Genomic DNA, 20,666 nt, shown 5'->3' on the forward strand with positions numbered 1-20,666 from the left:
CACTGGTTGCAAACCTCAATCACCACAGGCGAAGACAAAGTCAAGCCACCACCCACCATGATTCTTAACTGTGATTATGGAATTCGTTGCTTGGTTTACATCATAGTTAGTAACATCCACGATGCGGGTGAAACAATCATTACACTTCAGCTTTGGTGACCTAGCCAGCTACATAGCCAGCTGTAAAATAATCATTCTGCCTCATTTTTGACTTAAGACATACTTGCATACTCATCATATTTAGTCATGTTTAGTTCAGCAAGATATTAGTCTATTTACCTAGCCAGGGTCTGGCTCTTTGAGTGGGTGGGCTATTTGCACCCCCCTCTCCTTTCCCCCTTCTCTCTTTTCCCCTTCTCACTTCTTTGCAGAAGGGGAAAAAAGAGCATGGGGATAGGAGAGGGTGGCGAATAAAGCCCTGATGGCTCATGATTTGTGTGCAACAATTCACAGCTTTTTTAGTTTTAATCTAAGGTGGTTATCAGATATTATCACATAATTGCTTTAGTTTACTGGATTATGAATCCAAGAAGGTTTTTATGTGAAAATAAATGTGATTTTGTCACCTTCTCCTGATGAGCTTCATTGTTAATAACAGTGCAGTCAAGCATGAGGTACAATACAATGACAATACAATACGTCGTGCTATTTAAGTCTGACAAGGCAACCGATGGGAATAGCTATTATTGGCCAATCTAGGTATATATATCTATGGAGAAAACTTAAAGGTGTTTAACCGCTATGCTCTGATTAGAATGTGTCCAAATACAATTTGAGTTACTATACGCCCTTGCTTGGCCCTATGCCAGAATCTCCATTAGTGGGAAAAGCTGTTAAAGAATTCCCTTGGTTGGCTGCTGCGACTCGTACGTTCTCAATATGAGGATCCCAGAATAGTGCAATTTGCAGATCTTCTAGGTAAGACGACTTCTGTTTCAGAATGTGCATTAGGTTCCAGTGTAGCGCGATAGCCATATATTTTGGAAATCTTTTGCTATTGCTTTCTTTTTCACCAATAAATTGTCCTAGTACTTTCTTTTTTGGACCATCGCCATCTTCTAAGTAAACGAGTGCACCACAATCTCCTCCTTCTAACCTGAAATTTCAACAAACACTTAACATTAACAAGTTGGTTTTTTAACTGATACCTCTTTACATGTCACGTGTTTTCTTATTTTATCCAAAACCCAATGGATTGCAAATACGAAGTTTTTGCAACTCTCTGAAAACCAAATCACTTTCAGTCAAAGAGCTTATAAATTTGATTGATATGATCATGATATTGTCAAAGAGCTTGATTGATATGACTTATTAGGTTTCAAAAGAGGATTATAACTGGAACTACTTCATAAAAATTTGCTACCCAGAATGACCACGCTGATGCAGGGACTTCTTACAAATTACAAATGGTGCAATTTGAATTTTAAAAAGGTTTTCAGCAAAATTGATGAGCAATAATAAAATTTAGAATGCTCCTAACCTTCATTAACAAGCACCTAAAATCTGCTTAAGGCTTATCGACAAAATGTTCCAAATTTTTCCATACCGTATACTAGTTTTATCAGCTCAAAACCGAGTTGTTGTTTTGAATTATGGAGTAATGTAACAAAATCTTGCATTGAAAAAAATTGTGAAATTTCAAAGTGATTTCTATTTATAATTCAAATAAAAACACAACATCAAAACCAATTTTGCTCAATTTTCAGTTTTGTCTGTTGAAAGATTGTATCAACTAAAAATACTCTTACTGGCACATTTTAAATCTATCATTAAAACCAAGTAGAAGCATACAAACTACACTAGAGCCTCAAAAACCAGTTTAAAGCTCCTTAACTTTTATAATGCTTCAAGGTCAGAGATCAATAGAATTTGGAGTTGCTTCACTCTGAAATAGTCCGGCTAAGATAACAAAACTAAAAATTTAAAACCGATGCTAAGAACCACTCGCTGAAGGTTTAATATTTTAAATACAAAATTATTGGCCTTTGACCTTTGTATTTGCTAGATTGTACCAAAAACAGTGAATGAACAAAAATCTTACTACTTCATTTTACTTTAAACTCCTTACATCTGCCAAGCTTACTAGCTACATCCTATCACCTTGATTAAGTGCTATACTATAGTGCACTCGGACCTAATTCTCCAAACAAATGTTTTTTATAGTATTTTCATAGTTAGTATGCTTTCTTTTTTTCTTTGTTTTTGGTTGCTCATGATGAGATAACACCCACATGCATAAACACCAGCGCACACACACATGAACCTATAAAAAGGTTTCATTAAAAAAAACTAAATATTCAAGTAAAAATTTTTATCGAGAAATAAATTTATTTAATTGCATGAAGAAAACGGAAAGTAAGTTTGATTTTGTTTTGAATGTTTGCAAGTTTTGTTTTACTGTAATGAGAAATTGTAAAACAAGTTCATCAATATAATTTTAAAAAGCAAGGAACTATGAAAATTAGACAATTAGATTTTAATTATGTTGTGCTCAAAATATATGCAATATTCAAAAGACTTCTTCTGTTTTAATTTTGTGGTTGTTGAACTTAAAGATTGCTACATATAATAATAATAATAATAGACAAGGCCATTCCTTATGTGCTTCACAAGAACAGTTCCACAAACTTACGTTTGGCCATCATCGAGCTGGAACAACAGATGATCTCCAAACACATAGTAATAATAGGAAAAGCCTGGTATTGGGCAAAGGTTTCCAAACTTGCCATTGCAAGAAATTTTATGACGAGCGAGGCTTAGGGATTCTAACTCATCTCTGGAATCAATTGGAACAATTTCAACATCGTCACCCTCAAATTTAGGGATTGAGCTTGTTGATCCAGCACTGGCCACTGCTCCAGCACAGGTCACTGCTTCAGCACTGGTCCCTGCTTCAGGGCTGTTCAAATGGGGGTTGGTCTTACGAGTTTTGAAGTAGCTGATGATTTCTTTAGCCTCACTCCTTTCTAGTTCGATGAGCATAGCATCATGCAGTAAGGAAGCATATCCGGGAAAGTCTTCGTTCCTTGCCCTTAGAAATCGATAAACAGATCTTGGTTCATTTTCAAGCGTATTTGCTTTTGAGCCGACCCACATGCAGTGTCTTGCATCAAAAAACGTTTTAAATACGCATTTCTTCATCTTTTCCTGATGCTTTTCAACATCTTGTGGCTTTTCAATTTTATACTGCCTTTCTTCTGTAGATAGTAGCCCATGACACGGGGTGAGTAAAAAATATCGAAGTTTATCTGCATTGTAATCTCGGCGGCTCTTCGCTTGCATTATTATGCGAACTTTCGTTATCAATCTTGAAGATGGATTATCAAAGGTGCCAAAAACAAACTCCTCTACATCTGATTTCTGATTACCCAAAGCAAACTTGAAGAGATCAGCTAAACTAAGCTCTTCGCCCTTGCATCGCAGCTCTTCTGCAAACAAGGTATAGCCATATGACTGAGCTGCACTTTTCATTTCTTTAACTGCTTGTTTCTTAATTTCTATGTCTGTCATCAATACTGCTATCTCTCCATCATCCTCATCAAATGTACCAGCTCTAATCTCGTGCTCTTCCATGATTCTTGCAAATATAAAACAGTAATTGTTTTTCAGAAAAATTTCATTTCAACATTTTACTTTGGAAGAGAGAGGGAGAAAGAGGAGAGACAGGGAGAGAGATAGGAAGAGAGAGGGAAGAGAGGGAGAAAGAGGAAAGAGACAGGGAGGGAGAGAAGGGAGAGAGAGGAAGAGAGAGAGAGAGAGAGAGAGAGAGAGAGAGAGAGAGAGAGAGAGAGAGAGAGAGAGAGAGAGAGAGAGAGAGAAAGAGGAGAGAGACAGGGAGAAAGAGAGAGAGAGGCTACGCTACTTATTGCCTGTGCTTTATTTACACACCTGACACAATATCATACAATTTACCACCAGAATACTAGTGTATATAATAGAAATACCTCTATATGCCCATCTCCAACACTATACCACCAGGATACTAGTATAATATACTAGTATCCTGGTGGTATAGTGTTGGGTATGGTATAGTGTTGGATATAGTATATAAAATAGTGTTCTATTTTATATATTATATAAAATGGAAATACCCCTACATGCCCTTTTTCTCCGAAATACAGCAAGAGAGAAAACAAAACTTTAAGACTATGAGATTCTTGTTACGCAAATTGAATTTGAGAACTTGCACCGACTTGAAGCTTCACGCTATATGAAATATCTTACATAATATTATGCAATAAACTTCACATAAATTCCATGTTAAGTGGAATTTACATTATAGGATGTTTACATTAGAGAAGTGTCTTCTGCATTACCATTAAAATCAAAAGTTGCTTTGGTAGCACCAGATTATGGATGTATGGATAGCTGCATTTGCTTTTGGAGAAGAGTCAGGCTAGGTTACAAGGGTGTGGTCTATTATCGTCGCTGTTGCAAGACTCGTGTAAGTAGGAAAGGTGCGTTGGCTAAATTAAATAACCAAGCGAATGACAGCTAAACTTTTAGCAGAACTTTGAACCAGCTCTACTTTACCAGAGTTATGTATAGAGAGAGTAATGCCACCGGAAGTATAAGGACGCCATATTGGATCCATTTGCACTCTCTTTGTGACATCACTCTCTAAACAATACTCCTAAGTTCACATAAAAACATCCTTATCAGTCATCTATAGGTGATTTTTTCCTTTGATGCACACATTACATTGCAGACCATAAACTCATAAGACGATACCCTGGTTTTTATAGTCTCCTATTGTTTTGCAGAAAAAGACTTACTTCATCAGCATTGAACGAAGTTGAGGCCATTTGGAATAGTCCACAAGCACTTTATTATCTCCACCAGGCTTTGAGGACTCTGAGACCAAAAAAGAAAAGCTATTAGACAATCTGTAAGCAAACACCACAGCTATCCGTTTAATAAGGTTTATAAAAAGGAAAAGTTGCATTATAAAAACCATTATTTGCACCATATCATACCTCTGTAAATATGCATTAAAATTTACACTACATTAAGTGCCTGAAAGTCATTTATAGATTACTATAAGGAAATATTGTGAGGTTTCTCTGAGGATATAGATTTTGTTTGCTGATATAATGCTGTCAGCTGAAGAGAGAAGAACATAATGTAAATCTCACTCAATGCAATTGGAGCAGCAATAGCTGCTATTCTCTTTATCCAACTCTGTAATGCTGCCTCAACTAATTAAAAACCATTTTTCACAACCAACCAGAGCAACTAAAAAGTTCTGTAAATTCAATGAGAAAAAATTGACTTGATCAAAAGGTTGACTTGACCTTAAAAGTTTCCCAACTTCCATGCTTCAAAAATACCAACTAACATCTTTAATAAATCTGCATTAGATCTGAAAATGTTTACTAGAGTATAGAGTGGAAAGTAACAAGAATGCTCCTGTTTAAAAATTAACAAAATCATGATGATGTCATGACAGCCATACTGTTAAGAACTCTGTGACATCATTATGCTATTGTTTGACTTCACAAGATGTTTCAAGACTACTATAAAGTTATGCAACCTAAAAATGAACCTTTGCACTCATTAGGAACTAGTCCAGCTGTTTCTACTAATCACTTGGTAATGTCTACCATAATCACACTAAGATAGATTGATTTATCTTGGACCACTTCACATGCTATATACAGACTGTACATGGAGAGTTTTGCTTTTGTATTAAGACTGTTTGCTAATTATTGATGATGCAACAACATGGTGCTCAACATCGCAGCTTTGAGCAATATTTGTTGAGGTAAGATCTCCTGCCCTCACATAAAACATGTCACTTCTCACCTACTCTGATACTTGGTTCAAAAATCATTTGTTTGACTTCATTGGCTAACTGTAGCCCTCTTTTCACTTTTATGATATTTTGCGTGGCATAAATTCGAAAACATTCTGTTTGAAATATATTTTTACCAATAAAGTAATTGGTACATTACTTTATTGTCTTTTAACTTTTGAATGAAAGTATTTGCTTTTCATTCGAAGTGGTATATTACCAATAAAGTAATATATGAAAAAATTATTGCTTCAAGGTTATTAAATGCTGCATTTGCATGTTTATCAACCGTTTTGTTACAGTCCTTTTGTGCAACGCAACTAATGCTATAGACCCAGGCTTTTTTAGATATGTCTTGCAAGCTTTCTTCACCTGATGTATACTGACTTCTTCCACCGGCAGCTTGAGTTAGTTCACGGAACTTTTCATGTTGTTCACTGCCTTCAGCTGGTAAACAGCTCGCACTCGCTCCCTCACATTGTAAGGATGCCTGCAGAATACATTGAACATATGTTCACACTCGACTACCTCATGAATTAACACTACAAAGTAGTTTTTAAACAGTCTTTTAAGTTCAGAGCAAGTCAAAGTAGAATATTAATATTACTAACAATAACTCTTAAAGATTTAGAATAGCCAACAAATGTGAGGGAATCTATTGGCAACTATTATTAATTTTTCATATCTTTTTTTTATGTAGTATTTATACATACGACATACCTATACATACTTATACATACCTGATCATCTCTATTCACCTGCACTGGTCTATTTCTACAATTCTCCAGCGCTGTTGGATTTGAAGGACTTGATACATCATCAGCTATGCCCTGGTCTGAAGATCCAGAGTCTATAAATACAAAATACAAAAAGAAACTGACCCCTTTCTCTGCCAGATAAACTACTTAAAGGTTGACTTGCAACAAAATTCACATTACAGTTATTTGGTATCAAAAGATTCACCATGTTTTACTCTGTTGTGTGGTAGGTGCCAAATATGTGGAAATGTGATTAAAAGCTCTTAAAAGCTCAAAAACAAAAAGCCGCCGTAGATTGGAATCTCTTGATTTCGATGACGTATCCGCGCTGTATGGTTATTGTCTTGTCACGTGATGTTCTCGCGTGAATTGAAAGGCCAATAAAAAGCTCAATATCAAACTTATCGTAGCAATAGTTTATGGTAATCACTTCGGGTTTTACCTAAGACCCCGTATCAAATATAGATGCTCGCTACTTTACAGTTTCGGCTTGGCCATTCCGTTCGACTATTCATGTCTGAGTTGCGATCATAAAAAATGTCAAATTCTGAAGAGTTAAGACCCTGGCGTTTCGAGCCTGACGCTCTATCTGAAGAAGATCCTCAACAGAATCAAACCTCCCAGCAAGTAAGCACCGCCACTAGCCAGCTCTTATGTGCCAAGCTAGCTAGTAGTAATAGTTTTAGCTTGAGAGTGATAGAACGAATATTATTATATATGATTTTAATGATGATAATTATCGCTTCAATATTGCGAAAAAATAATTACAGATTTTTCTCGAATGACAACATTAACAATTTTAATATTTAAATCTAGTGCTGCACTGATATACTGTTGGATAACATCGACCTGATGTATTAGCTATGGTTGCATAGACATATCTGTTCATTTCTTTAGGAGCTAATACCACCGGCTACAGAGTGGTGTGCCTGCGAGCGTTGTCAAGACATGCCATCTCTTCCTGAATGTTTGTGCTGCCATTATGCTGAGTTTGCGCATTGTCTCCTTGACCGAGGGGAGCATGAATGCCTGCGTATGCATCCTGGTGTAAACGAATTTGTGGCGTCTGCACCCCTTGAGTTGAGGTGGAATAATTACCTGCGATATCATAGTGAGTTGGATATTCATTTAATGCCAACAACACCAAGGCTATGCTAATGTGTCAAGCATTATCTACAATTCTTGTGTTACACATTTAATGCATCAGTCGAACACACATATTCTGAACTCGTGGAACACAAGGAGAACTGGTATATTTGGCTTGTACACTTACTACAGTAGAGAGTGTATTAGTTTTATGATTTTATTATATAAAGATCGAGATTATTTTGATGATCAGCAATTATTGTTTTTCAATAGTTGTTTTGGTAGATAATCTATTCCCATTTGGAGAGCCATCGCCAAATGCTCGGAAAAGGTTGTGTGCATACCGCAATCTTGTGTTTTGGTTTATGCCGCAAATCTTGTTTGCAAGTCTGCAAACTCTTCTTCATCATCCGTTGGTGGGAAAAGAGCCCGAATCTTAGACACCAAGCATGCAGGTAGAGGCCGTCGCTCACGGCGACAAATTTGCGGCATAAGCCAAAACACAAGCTTGCAGTATGCACACAACCTTTGTAACAACATCCGTTGTAATGGACTTCACTCTCAGGCCGTGGGAAATTAGATCGGACTGGCATCGCTTGAAGCCTTCCAGCTCCATGGTGTTAGAGCTGGTGGTCTCTGTTGACTGCAAAGTAAAGAAAGTTACGACCAACAATTACTTTCACATTATTTGAATGAACTATTTAGCTAGATGAGCAACTTCATGTTTATGTATTGATAACTACTAAAAAATTTGGGTTTTTGTCAGGCTGTGAAGTAAAAACTGCCAAAGTTTTACCTTGACAAGATGGCTGCTGACTATTAAACCGCAGCTCTGATCCATCATAGTGTAGGCTCTGTATAGTGCGCAATGCCCCGGACTATCGCATCTACCGTCACCTGCCAAATCAAGCTCCCAATCGATTGCTGCCATCAATCCCTCGTTATGCAGGGTGTACTGCTCAGCAATATACTGTAAAATATTGTAAAACTTCATTATACAAGATTAATTTGTATCATTATCATTAGTCTAAGAATGTAGAATCCTCTTCCCCCTTTTTGTGCTATATTATGATGAAGAATCAGAATTTTGAATTATAATATATTTTGCTTGAAGGATGACATATTTTCATTTCAAGAAAAAAATTGTTTCTAAATGTTGTTATTCAATTAGTGTGCCAAGCTTTTACTCACATTTTCCAAGTTTATGAGTAAATATTAACACTCACACCATGTAAGTATTCTCTTTGTTGGTAGAGGCAAACGCTGTGGCTTGGTATTGCGATGTTCAGGAGCGACAGAAAACGGAGGTTCTGCATAAGGCATCCGCCAGAAAAGAGTGATGCAGCTGCCAGCAGGGGGTTGATGACGTGAGCTCTGTTCACCCTGGCAGTTGTTTCCCAAGTGTACGATCGGTGACAGGAGGCACATGTAACCTTGAACGCTACCCATCCGCCTTCTCTCACCATCGTGAATGAGCAGGGGAGGGCGCAGGTGTGACAGTGAAATAGTCGCTGGAGTGCTGTCACACTTACTATTATTTTCTCCTCCTTGAAGGAGGATTCGGGTCTGAAATCACAACACAATAGTTGACTTGCAATAAGATTTGTACAACATCATTTCCTGTTATTATATCATATTTGCTTGATCAGAAAAAGAATAAATATATAGCCATGCAATCATGACACAGATTTTACAAAACCCTATCAGAATCCATGATATTGTAAACATAAAATGTGAGTAATAACTCTATGGATATTTTTTATATTTTGTCAAGTTTGGTTTAGTTCAGCTCTATCTTACATGTAATTGGAGAGCGTTTGACGCTGGCCAACATAGCGCTCAAACTCTTCCCAGTCTTCAGTGGTTGGCACAAACTCTTCATCTAATACTAATAATAATCAACTAATAATATTAATATGCTATTAACGATGATACCAGAAAATGACAATAACTATTTTATATAACATATCTATAAGTGAGTGGGGGTTAAGAAATTTGGCGAAATTAATCGTGAAACAACATTATTTTATCAATTATATATTAATATATTACGTTTTACAGATAGATATGCAGTATGAATTAGTTTTGTTATTATAATAAGAATAATACACGTAATTAAAAAGATAAAATACTAATAATATAATATTACAATTAAATGACATTAATATTGTTATATTAAATATAGATTAATACAGTACTATTAGGAGAATACTAGAAAATAACCCGAGTTACAACTACTAATACAAATAGTTCATAAAATAAATTACTCACGTGCTTTGGTGATATGTGGAGTATTCAAACAGGTTAGAAAACATGTCGTCTTTGAACTGGCGAAAACAAAGGTAAGAGTAAGCAGGCGAATAAATAAAGTTTGTCACATCCAGCTTCACCCAGTTGCTCCACGCCCGGTGAAGGTCTGGTCTTTTCTCAACTCTTGGCCAAAAAAAAGATGCTTCTCAGCTTGGCAGCTGCACAAACACTATGTGGCGCGTTAGTCATGATGACGAATTGAAATAAACAAGTTTAATATGAGAAAGCGTGTTTGCTATTTGCGATAGATCAAACTTGAACTGAAACTAACATTATCTGATCATGTGACTTACAATTCCCGCTATATGGCGCGAAAAATTTCTACAGCATTTTTCAACCATCATAGCGGACCAAAAGGCTCATCATTTTTATCAGAGGATGATATGCAATCGTTCAAGCTAAGCTTAAAAAATTAAACATATTTTTATGCTACGTTTTGAGATATCAGTGCTCAAAGTTGCAGCATTACGATGCCGATAAAATAGACGCGTAAGAACAATAGACATGGTTTTTATCGCAAGCGTGAAGTATATTTGTGAAAATAGTTCGACGAATAAGGATGCATGAAAGTGTAAACATAAACTATCTCGCACACATTTTAGCCGTTTTAGCACACATACGTCACATTTTAGCCGTTTTGGAAAACGAATCCAAACTAGGGCGATCTCGTGTGGCTGCGATTTTCTGTTCGTTTTTAGCTTTTACGAGCTTTTAATCACATTCCCACATATTTGGCACCTACAACACAATAGAGTAAGACATGGCGAATCTTTTGATACCAAATAACTGTAATGTGAATTTTGTTGCAAGTCAACCTTTAATAATTTGCTAAAAGGTTCCCAACAGTGGTAGATGCTTGTATACCTTTATTGGCTGCGTCGCTACCTTCTATACATGTATCCCCATTAGTATTATTGTACAATGTATGTTTAACACTTTCTCAAATCATAGATTGTGCTGCAGAGCTGCAGTATAGCTTATAATGAAATTCACATAAAGATGTATATAAGATATTATTCATAATTAAAATCAATATAGAATTGAAGCAGTGATGCAAATATACATGTACATGTAAGATTGTTGCCCAGCTGACTAATGTAACTGATAAGAATTTAGATATGAATTTATTGTTGCTGTATTTTATGAATTGCCTTAATGCTTTATTAGCAGTAAACAATTAGTATGTTTCCCACGCTACGCCTAATATTAACTCAGCAAAATTTGTTATGCTTCCCACATTACGCCTAATATCAACTCAGCAAAACTTGGTATGCTTCCCACCTCATGCCTAATAATAGCATAGCAAATTGGTGTGTTCTTTACCAATTTTAACGCCCCTTCTAAATACAAGGTACATGTAAGCACTTTAGGCCGCATGTCTCCTAGATGTAGTAATAAAAGAATTACTGGTGTGTTTACTTAGTTGTTACATATTTTATGTATTTCGTGTATTTTAAAGCTACCTGTAATACTTGAAGTATTTATTACTATCAAACTTCATTATTACTATTTCTTTATATTGATGTTTAATATATATTACTGTATTTGTATGAATTCTATACCAGCATCACCGTTACTGTTGCATTTAGATTGAATTTTACAAGTATATACTAAAAGCTGACAATTGAAACCCCACCACCCATACAATATGTATTCTAACCCATAGCAGGTCATGATACTCCACCCTCTAACTTAAGTCTGGATGACTCTGTCATACTGATTACCATCTCACCCCAGGCACCACTTGGAAGTTATCTTCTTCAGTGAAAACCATTAGCATACTTAGTAGTACTTTAGTAATCATCTCATTTACCATTTTCTGAACTTGTGTGAACCAAAGAAGCTGTCACTTTATTTGCTTCCTCTTCAGGTTGCTCACTATTTTGATGCTGGCTAATTTTTTGGGGTTTATCTGAACTTTCTTCCGGGTTGTCAGCTTCAAGTCCATTGTCCTAATATTTATAGCAGCAAGTAGAAGATAAAAAAGAATCTTTAGCTAAATAATATAGATACATGTTTAAATAATATACATTAAATATACAAATTATATAGGTATAATAATATATGTCATAATTTATATGTGATTACATATAGGCCTATAATATATATGATATGTAATATATATTATATGTAATATAATATATATTACATATAATATATATAATATATTATATATGTTTGTACTACTAAATGTACATGCCATAAAACTCCTATTTGGCGCTTTATTTTGCAACTCTTCCATAAAGAGTGGTTTTATTAGAAGTGACGTTTGAGTAGAAGGTGGCATTGTTTTTTTTCAAATAGCTTGTCAGAATTTTGGAAGCTAAATTTAACCTTTTTACTGGTAAAGCAAATGTTGCCTATATGTTGCACTTTCCTTCGGGGTAGCGACATTAACTTTTTGGATGCAATAAATCTATAATAATTTACCTCCAACTTGTCATAGATGGTGTGTAATTGTGTTTCGAGGTCTTATGTAGCGTACCGATGTCTATGGCAATGATGAGACGCTCTTAGGAGTCAAGGTCAATGATGATATTGCTATAGTGTTAAAGCTATCAGATTATGACACTATAGGATTAACAGCTTCATTGGCTTTTCGGGACTATTGGTATATAAGCTATACAGGACCTCATGGAGGTTCTTATTCTACTACGTTGTAACCAGGTAGGTACCTGCACGTTATTTAACAATTGCTCTTTCAATAAATATGCATTGGGAAGCTGAAAAATAGCTCTACCAGTTGATATCTGTCACTTGCTATTAACCTTCAATGATCTTTTAGCCTGCGTTGCAATTTGTTGGAACTTTTAGCTTTTATTTTTTCTAAATTTGAAGACCTATGTTCATTTTATAACTATACTAGCTAAATGCCCGGCATTGTCCGGGTAATAAAAAAGTCTTTGAACAAAAAATTTATTTCTATTCAACATATACACCATTTACCATTCTAACTTTTGAACTTCACACCATGAGAAAAAGAGCTTTTTTGTGCAGTTCAAATGAATTAAGAGAAAAAATAAAACTATTGTAAAGGTTTTTAAACTTTTTCAAACAACTGTAACTTCTAAATTTCATATCATGAAAGAAGTGTTTTGTTTAAACAAATTAGGAAAAAAATAAAACACAAAGGTGTTTAAATGTAAATGTGAAATAAATGTGAAAATTAGCAAGTAATGGCTAAATACAGTCCATTTTGTTTTGATTACAATGAAAAATTATTTGGTATACAATTATATGATTTCAGTTCGTTTCAGTGTTAGCATCATAAGGCAAAAATATCATATAGGCGTATAGAGTGGTATGGAAACCCACAGTAATTATCTACTCCAATCACTTCCTGGTAAAAAGCATCATTAAAAATAGTAACAAAATGATATCTTAACCTTAACTATAAGTACCTACAATAGCTTTAGTGAACTTTTTGGTTATGATCTGCAAGAAAATGTAACATTACAGTGTGCTACATGCAGAGTTTGTACCTTCAAGACAGACATGTAACATAAACTCTGAATCTAACTTAAATGAATTTAGCTTACTAAACACATAAATACTTGAAGGAAGTTTTATTATGTATTTTAATAAACTTCAAACTTTGAACTAAAATTTTATCTCTTATGTATTTGCGAAGCCGTTTTTACCATAATGGATAACACTGACAGTGGAAAAAAAGCATATTAGAATTTTTGTTATTTTGTCGTAATCAGTACAACAATCGCCAAATTTCAATTGTGAGAGAAGTTATCGTTGATATCGTATGACAGAACAAATCCGCCCTAGTATGGTGAGAACAAAAAAGCATCATGTTTTATAGAGTTGGGCGAAAAATATTTTATAACAGGGACATCGTAACCTGTAGTCACCTAGTGGTGGCCGTAGCACCCAGACATCGGCTACATTTTAGAACTTACACTTTATTTTAGTGATCTTCTGCAGTATTAGCTGTTGCGTATGCATATCTGTATTTAGCCACTTACAATATCATTTTCCCTGTGTATTGAATAATGTTTTACCACAACTTTGTAAGTGCCATCACGAGTTTGACCATGCTATCTTATGTAACACTTGTCATAGGTCAACCATATAAAAGACTGGCACGTTTTTTATGATGGCAGAGTAGTCATTGGCTGCGACTGCCTGTTATATACAAATATACACGAAAGCACTCTACTCTCATGCGTGATTATTCTGAGAGTGAAAAAAGAGAATTAGCTGATATGCCGTAAAAGACCGAGCAGCGTTTACAACCTTATGAATTAAAATCGCTCACCCTAGAATCCACTGGTGTTGAGGTTTCTTTGTTTAATATTTGAGGGTCTATTTCATGCAGATTGCTGTTTAGGCACTGGCAATTCTGCTTTTTCGTCCTTAATCTGCCAACTACAAAAAATAAAATGTCTGTTTCTGCACACAAAGGTCGGCTCCTTAGGTCCGCCCACCTACTGTAATCTTCAAAAGAATGCCTGTACTGATTAAAGCAATTTACTAAAAATCATTGACCAATTGACTATGATAGTTCTCTAGCGATTATACATTGCCTCTTTGTTTGTTGTACCACGTAGTTATTTGATAAGCACTTGCTTTAGCTCTGTAATCATCGTGTTGCAGATATGCTAAGCTTTATCTTTTATCACCATTGGTCGTCCACAATTAATTTTGTTAGCCAGTGCAGTGTTGACATACTTAAAAATTCATTGAGTATCTCCACTGATTGGGTTAGGAACATCTCAAATTTGACATGCTTTCCTATCTCCAAACTGAACATGTTAAAGGGTATGAGTACTTCAGGTGTGACATGCTTCTTTGGTGACTGGAAAGAAGCTTCTTTCCCTGAAACATTAAATCAACTTTTATTAATAACAGTATAAATGTGATAATCGTTATAGATGATAAAGTTTTTCAATTACTAATTGGAGGATTCTCTGCTATTAGGAAACTTTTAGAGTGCACAGTAACTAAATCGACTGACTCCATCTCACCTTCCAAAGGATTAACTTCTATAGCAGTATAGCCAGATTAATTTATTGTTTTTGCAGAAGGTTGTTTTCACGTTAGCTCAAATAACTCATTCAATTGATATTCACGGTAGGATATAACAGATAGATGTTACATAAGTTATAATTATAAGACATTATTATTAGGCATAACTTCATACCTGTCAAATATAAGCTAGTTGAGTCCAAAACATTCAACGGCTGAAAAATGTACTTCATAATCAAATCAATGTTAATTTTTTTCTGAACGTCTTTCTGTAGATCTTCAGGCAATGTTGGTGCATTGCTATCTACAACAGCAAATAAACCCTTTGTGTTTTTTATTCAGTCAGCATGATATTTGTATTATAATTCTTAATTGTTACGTGTACAGTAATGGCACTCAAGCAAATCTTCTGTCCATAAATTTTAACTAGCTGGTTCCTGCCTAGACTTTACGGTTTGGCTTGTGAGAAACAATTCTTCTTTGTCGGAGCATAAAATGAAACTGTTCGACTACTCTCCATCTTTAATGCCGGTTATATATCTGTGAATGATATAATTAACGTTGGTTCACTTAACTCAAATTAGACTAAATAGTTTTTGCTATGGTGCTGATACCTTCTATTTCGGGCTGCTGGCTTGTCATTGGTAATTCATAAACAGTCCGCTCTTCCTGAGGACCTCCGCAAGCAGTGCTCTCTAAAATTAATGCGATGAATATATGCATTAAATTATTGCTTAACATTAAAGTGGCAGTATTTGTCATTTGTTCATTTGATAAATGAGTTGTCTTCTCGTGTCTACAAGTGATATGCTAGTTTGCAACAGATGGATGAATACAGAAATAGAAACACACATATAGAAAAGAATGAGTATAAATCTAATCATATGCTGAAGTTGCAATAAATACTATGGAACAGAGCTCTGTAAGGTTGAAGCATTGAAGGGTTATTGTAAACTTGTGCCTAACTACAATTGAAACAAAACTCTAATCAGCGAGTTTCGCCAGTTTTAGAGTTGCCAGAGTTCACAGATACTACTAAAGTAATTATAATCTACGAGTGCTGTCAAAATGGAAAATCACAACTGCTAGAGGCTTTTGATGACCAGTAATGGTTTGAGAGTTCCGCTTATATCTGCTGTTAGCACTGATTGGTTAGTAAATAAATAGGTCAACTAGCTGATAGCTAGTATATTTTTTGTCATCATCGTTCTATTATAACAAATTCTGGGCTTTTTATAAGTTAGGGTTAGGGTTATAGAGTTAGGGTTATAACCTAGCGAATACAGCAACAAGCTTTTATAGAAATTTGAACAATTTAATATCTAAAATGTTAGTTGTAAGAATAACAGATGAAAGCCATCAGAATTAATAACTAGTCAGGTAAGAGTATGCAAACGAGTGCAGATGCACAAGAGTACACTTTTCTATCATTTGCGATTGTTTTTGATGTTTGAAGTGATTTGACTGCCAGGTTTTTTTCGATTTTAATCTTAAAACATCCTGGCAGTCAAATCACTTCAAACATCAAAAATAATCGCAAATGATAGAAAAATACCAATAATTTCTGATAAAATCTACTAAAATATATCTGCCAGGAGTGGTTGACTGTAAACTCTTACAGTTCTAAAATCATAGTCTTTGAATTCTAATGTTAATAAAATACAGTATAACCTCCAGTTTTAAGTTATAGAAACAACTCGGCTCTTACAAAAGTATGCTGTTAACCAAGACAGCGTACAGTAAGGAATAGACAGTGAATGATATTACAAAAATATAACTGTTGATTCTCCCATGTTTTTCAAAGACTTGATTGATACTTTAATATCTTGTAACAAACTGTGAGTCATACTACCTTGAAAGAGTGAAAAATCACTGTCCATCTGCTGCGGAGAGTCAGATGTTTGGCTTCTGTCATGGATGGTTTGCTTGTAAGTAGAACTCCAGGCAACAGGGAATGATGAGCTGTTATGGCGAACTAATCGTCCATTGCTAGTTTCTGGGTTTGTTTCAGAAACAGATGTGATTTGCCCTGCAGAGAACGGTAAATTACACCACATGCATTTTTCATATAAATATGCGTGAAATAGCAGCGTCTAAAAACAAACTTTAACATCATGATAGAAAACTATAACAAGACTGAGCATATCCTGTTGAGAAGATTGTATTGCCGGTAGCTTTTCTACCTGTGCAACCAACTCATTTCTCTCCTTTCTAATAAATTTTAACTATACCTGCAATCTGCCTCTTAGCTGCCTCTTCCTCTTCAGTTTCATAAACTGCGATATTAGGCTTGCATTCAAAAATTTGAGGAACACTTCTTTCAGTTTCACCATGGAAGTCAGACACTGACTTGAATATTTGCTTTTCCACTTGATCAGAAGAATGAATGCCTCCAGCTGTGAAAACATTGGAGTCATTGGCATCTTCAGTTGGTAGCTCTGTGTTCTTAGCATGCATCTGTTCAGCAAGATGTGGACGGTCAGCATCTGGCAAAGATTCTAGAATATTCTGCTCCATAGATGAATAGCCAAAGGTGAGGGCAGTGTACGGTGCTAAGAGACCCTCATGATTATGCATGAGTAGAGCTCTAAGTCTATCTGAAGGGTCTACCAAATCCATGAGGTGCTTGAACGTGTCCACATGTCCTTGCATGATTGCCTCAATGATGGGGGTATTTACATCTGAGGAACTACCGTGAACAAAAAGCAGATCGAGTTGTTCTTCTCTACTAACGGAGGCTAGAAGGACATCAGCTATATCAGTGAATCCTTTGAAGGCCGCAATGTGAAGAACTGTTTTCTTAGAATCATTCAACAGCGAAAGAATTTTATGTCTGCAGACATCTTCTAATGCACTTAGTATAGCACACACTGTCTTATAATGTTGACCAACAACAGCACCACCAAGAGGAATGTTCCCCTTATCATCTTCAAGAGACAGCAACTCATACTTCTCTTGTGAACTAGCAGAACCTAGAAGCTCGTTCAGAACTTCTGTAAAGCCGTGAAAGGCAGCATGGTGAACACATGTCATACCAAACTTGTTTTGGATCTTTAGAATAGGAAAAATATTGAACTCCGCTTTTGCGCTAAGAAGACATCTAATGGTTGAGAGGTGGGACTTGCGGGCAGCAAGAGAAATGGCCGTGTCTCCATCATTATTGTGTAACATCAACAATTCCTTTTTTTGAGTTGAGTTTGCCAAGTCTAATATGAACTTCACTACATTCGAGCAGCCACAGTAGGATGCGTGTAGAATGGCAGCATTTCCATCTCTGCTTGGCTTTAAGAGTAAATGATTTATTTGATCTGAGCTGAGAAAAGATGCAATATTTCTGATCACTTGGGATTGGTCATGCTTGGCAGCGACAAAGATCATATTGTCTCCAAACTTGTTTTTAGATATCAGGTGTTCATACCTCAACTTTACTGTAAGGGGTCGGAGCAAAACTCTAGTGATATCAGCATAGCCATGATACGCAGCAAGCAATAGTGGTGTATTACCGTCGTTGTCAACTAGGCGTAGCAATTTATCAAGCTCTTCCGGTTGAAGTTGGTTTACTATGGCTTTGACAATGTCTAGGTAACCATTGTCTGTGGCAAGTAATAAAAGAGTCGAACCATTTTTGTCTTGTTGCTGCAACAACTTTTCCTTCAGGTCAAGAGGAACATTGTCTAGTATAAGAATGACTGAGTCAGCTTGTTTATGGTTAACTGCAGAGAACAAATAGGAATTTCCATCATCATTTTCTTTGTGTAGAAGATCGGCCAGTGATGCAAAACTGATAGATTTAAGCAAGTGCTTGATTTCCTGTCTGCGGTGAGGATGGTTGGCACAAGAACTAGCAAGGGACTCTTGCAGAAGTTTGCATTTGTCTTCTAGCGCGGTATAACGCAAAACTATGTCAGTATTAGCGGGCTGATTGTGTTCAATGGCAAGCCGAAGCAAGGACTGACTGTTGATATGCTGCTCTGGTAAATAGTTTGCTGATAAAATTGAATCTAGCATAATGCTGAAACTCGAGCAGTGGCCCTTACAAATGGCAAACTCTAATGCTGACATGCTGTCAAAACTTTTGAAAGTGAGCAGCTCATACCTTTGCTTTGGGGTTAGATTCCATAAAAGCATTCTTACAATGTCCTCATGACCATGTTTAGCCGCTAGCGTGAGAGCATTTTGACCCTCGTTATTGGCCAGGGTGAGCAAGTCGTATAGCATATTTTGCGGAGTCAGCTTTAAAATCTTTTTGATGACATCTATGTGGCCGTGTTTAGACGCCACCATTAGAGCAGACTCTCCAGCACTGTTTTGTTGAAACAACATCTTCCGGCACAGGTCGGCGGTAGAGCTTGACTTCAAATAGGAAACACGAGTCGCAGCAGTCCCGTCTTTTGTTGATACATGAGCTTTTGCCATCTTTTCAGCCTTGTCTACTTTCAGTAGATTCAAACTTGTTACTTCCTCAGATGAAACACAACTACTATAGCTGCTAGAAGGGAGCACAATGGAAGAATCTTCAGTTGGTAGCTGTGTCTCCTTCACTAGTTGATCTGCTGGCACCGCGCTGAATAAACCTTGAATCAAACCTAAATGTCCACAAGCAGCAGCTCTGAACAGAACTCTTTCTTTTGGGCAGCCTTTCAAGATGTCCATACTCATAGTTGTTGATAGTGCAAAAGAGTTTTCAGCGTGTCTGTTCCACTGATCATTCACCAGTCAATCGCTGTAGCTTAACAACTACTGTACTATGTGCCTACAGGCTTGTTTTCATCTATTATTGACACAGTAGGCTGAGTGCAAGCGAGGAAGTTTTTTTAACGAGCGGCGGAGGACTACCACCTGTCAATAGATTAGATAGATATCACATGTTTATTATTTTGGCAGCTTGACAACTTTTCGTTCATAACTCAATGCTTGACCTACTTAACTTTTGTTGTTTTTATATCAAGTTTTCAAACATAAGATAGCCAATTATTGTTAAGGATATGGGTGATAATAATGAAATACTAAATATAAGTTGATTTGAGAACTGCTCGTCTTTTACTATTGTAAGGTCTACCCTATATCATTGCTCAATCCACTCAAGTAACGTATTATTTTACTTTTGTTTCAAACTAAACGCTGACCAAGTATTTTTCTAAGCATGAGGAAGAGTAAGAAGTACAAAGCCACAAAGCAGGTCCTGACTGAATCCCCAACATAGAGAATGGGCCATCTGTGCTTAGTCACATTTCCGTCATTTCACCAATTCTTTTTTGGCTTGGAGAAGCCCTTTCGTCAATTAGGAAAAAAGGACTGATTGATAGGTAAAAAAGTTGTGATCAAACAAACTGAAGTAATCAATAGTGCAACTGCATGTGACGGCATATAAGTCATTGATCGGTCTATAGTGCTTGTGAGCTAAATTTACATCTACTTGATTTTACTCGCTGATGTAAGCAAACAGCTAAAAGATTCTACAATTACGCATACAAGCAGTACAATTACGAGTTGTCTGTTCACATGACAGCAAATACTTGTTGATAGGATGTTAGTAGTACAATTCGGACCTTTCAATATACTGAGGTGACAATAAAAACAATAAGTAATTTATGTTTGTAGCTATGTGAGGGTTTGAACAGTGTGAATGGAGAGCTGAGAATTACATATGCAGTGCAAATGGTAGAAAGTCTACAAGGGATACAAAAGAGATTTGCTTGCATGAAGATCTAAAGACCTCATAAATTCTCATTCTAAAA

At 36.0% G+C, this 20,666-nt stretch overlaps 2 protein-coding genes across 2 annotated transcripts; both read right to left on the reverse strand.

The window, feature by feature from the left end:
* Window positions 1-575: 575 nt before the first annotated feature.
* LOC137404108 (uncharacterized) lies at window positions 576-18,068 on the reverse strand. The gene is made up of 12 exons (XM_068090261.1): window positions 17,160-18,068; window positions 16,781-16,957; window positions 15,543-15,623; window positions 15,104-15,232; window positions 14,632-14,778; window positions 14,219-14,328; window positions 11,762-11,900; window positions 6,535-6,644; window positions 6,167-6,284; window positions 4,776-4,854; window positions 2,633-3,577; window positions 576-1,096 (listed from the first exon to the last, which is right to left on the reverse strand). The coding sequence occupies exons 1-12, from the start codon at window positions 17,959-17,961 to the stop codon at window positions 781-783; spliced, it is 3,153 nt and encodes a 1,050-aa protein (XP_067946362.1). The 5' UTR covers window positions 17,962-18,068; the 3' UTR covers window positions 576-780.
* An 81-nt stretch (window positions 18,069-18,149) lies between these two features.
* LOC137405299 (effector protease OspD3-like) lies at window positions 18,150-19,581 on the reverse strand. The gene is made up of 2 exons (XM_068091526.1): window positions 18,347-19,581; window positions 18,150-18,210 (listed from the first exon to the last, which is right to left on the reverse strand). Exons 1-2 carry the CDS (start codon window positions 19,579-19,581, stop codon window positions 18,150-18,152), a joined length of 1,296 nt encoding a protein of 431 aa, XP_067947627.1.
* Window positions 19,582-20,666: the final 1,085 nt, after the last annotated feature.

The sequence above is a fragment of the Watersipora subatra genome, chromosome 9 (genome assembly GCF_963576615.1).
Source record: "Watersipora subatra chromosome 9, tzWatSuba1.1, whole genome shotgun sequence".
Lineage (NCBI taxonomy): Eukaryota > Metazoa > Bryozoa > Gymnolaemata > Cheilostomatida > Watersiporidae > Watersipora > Watersipora subatra.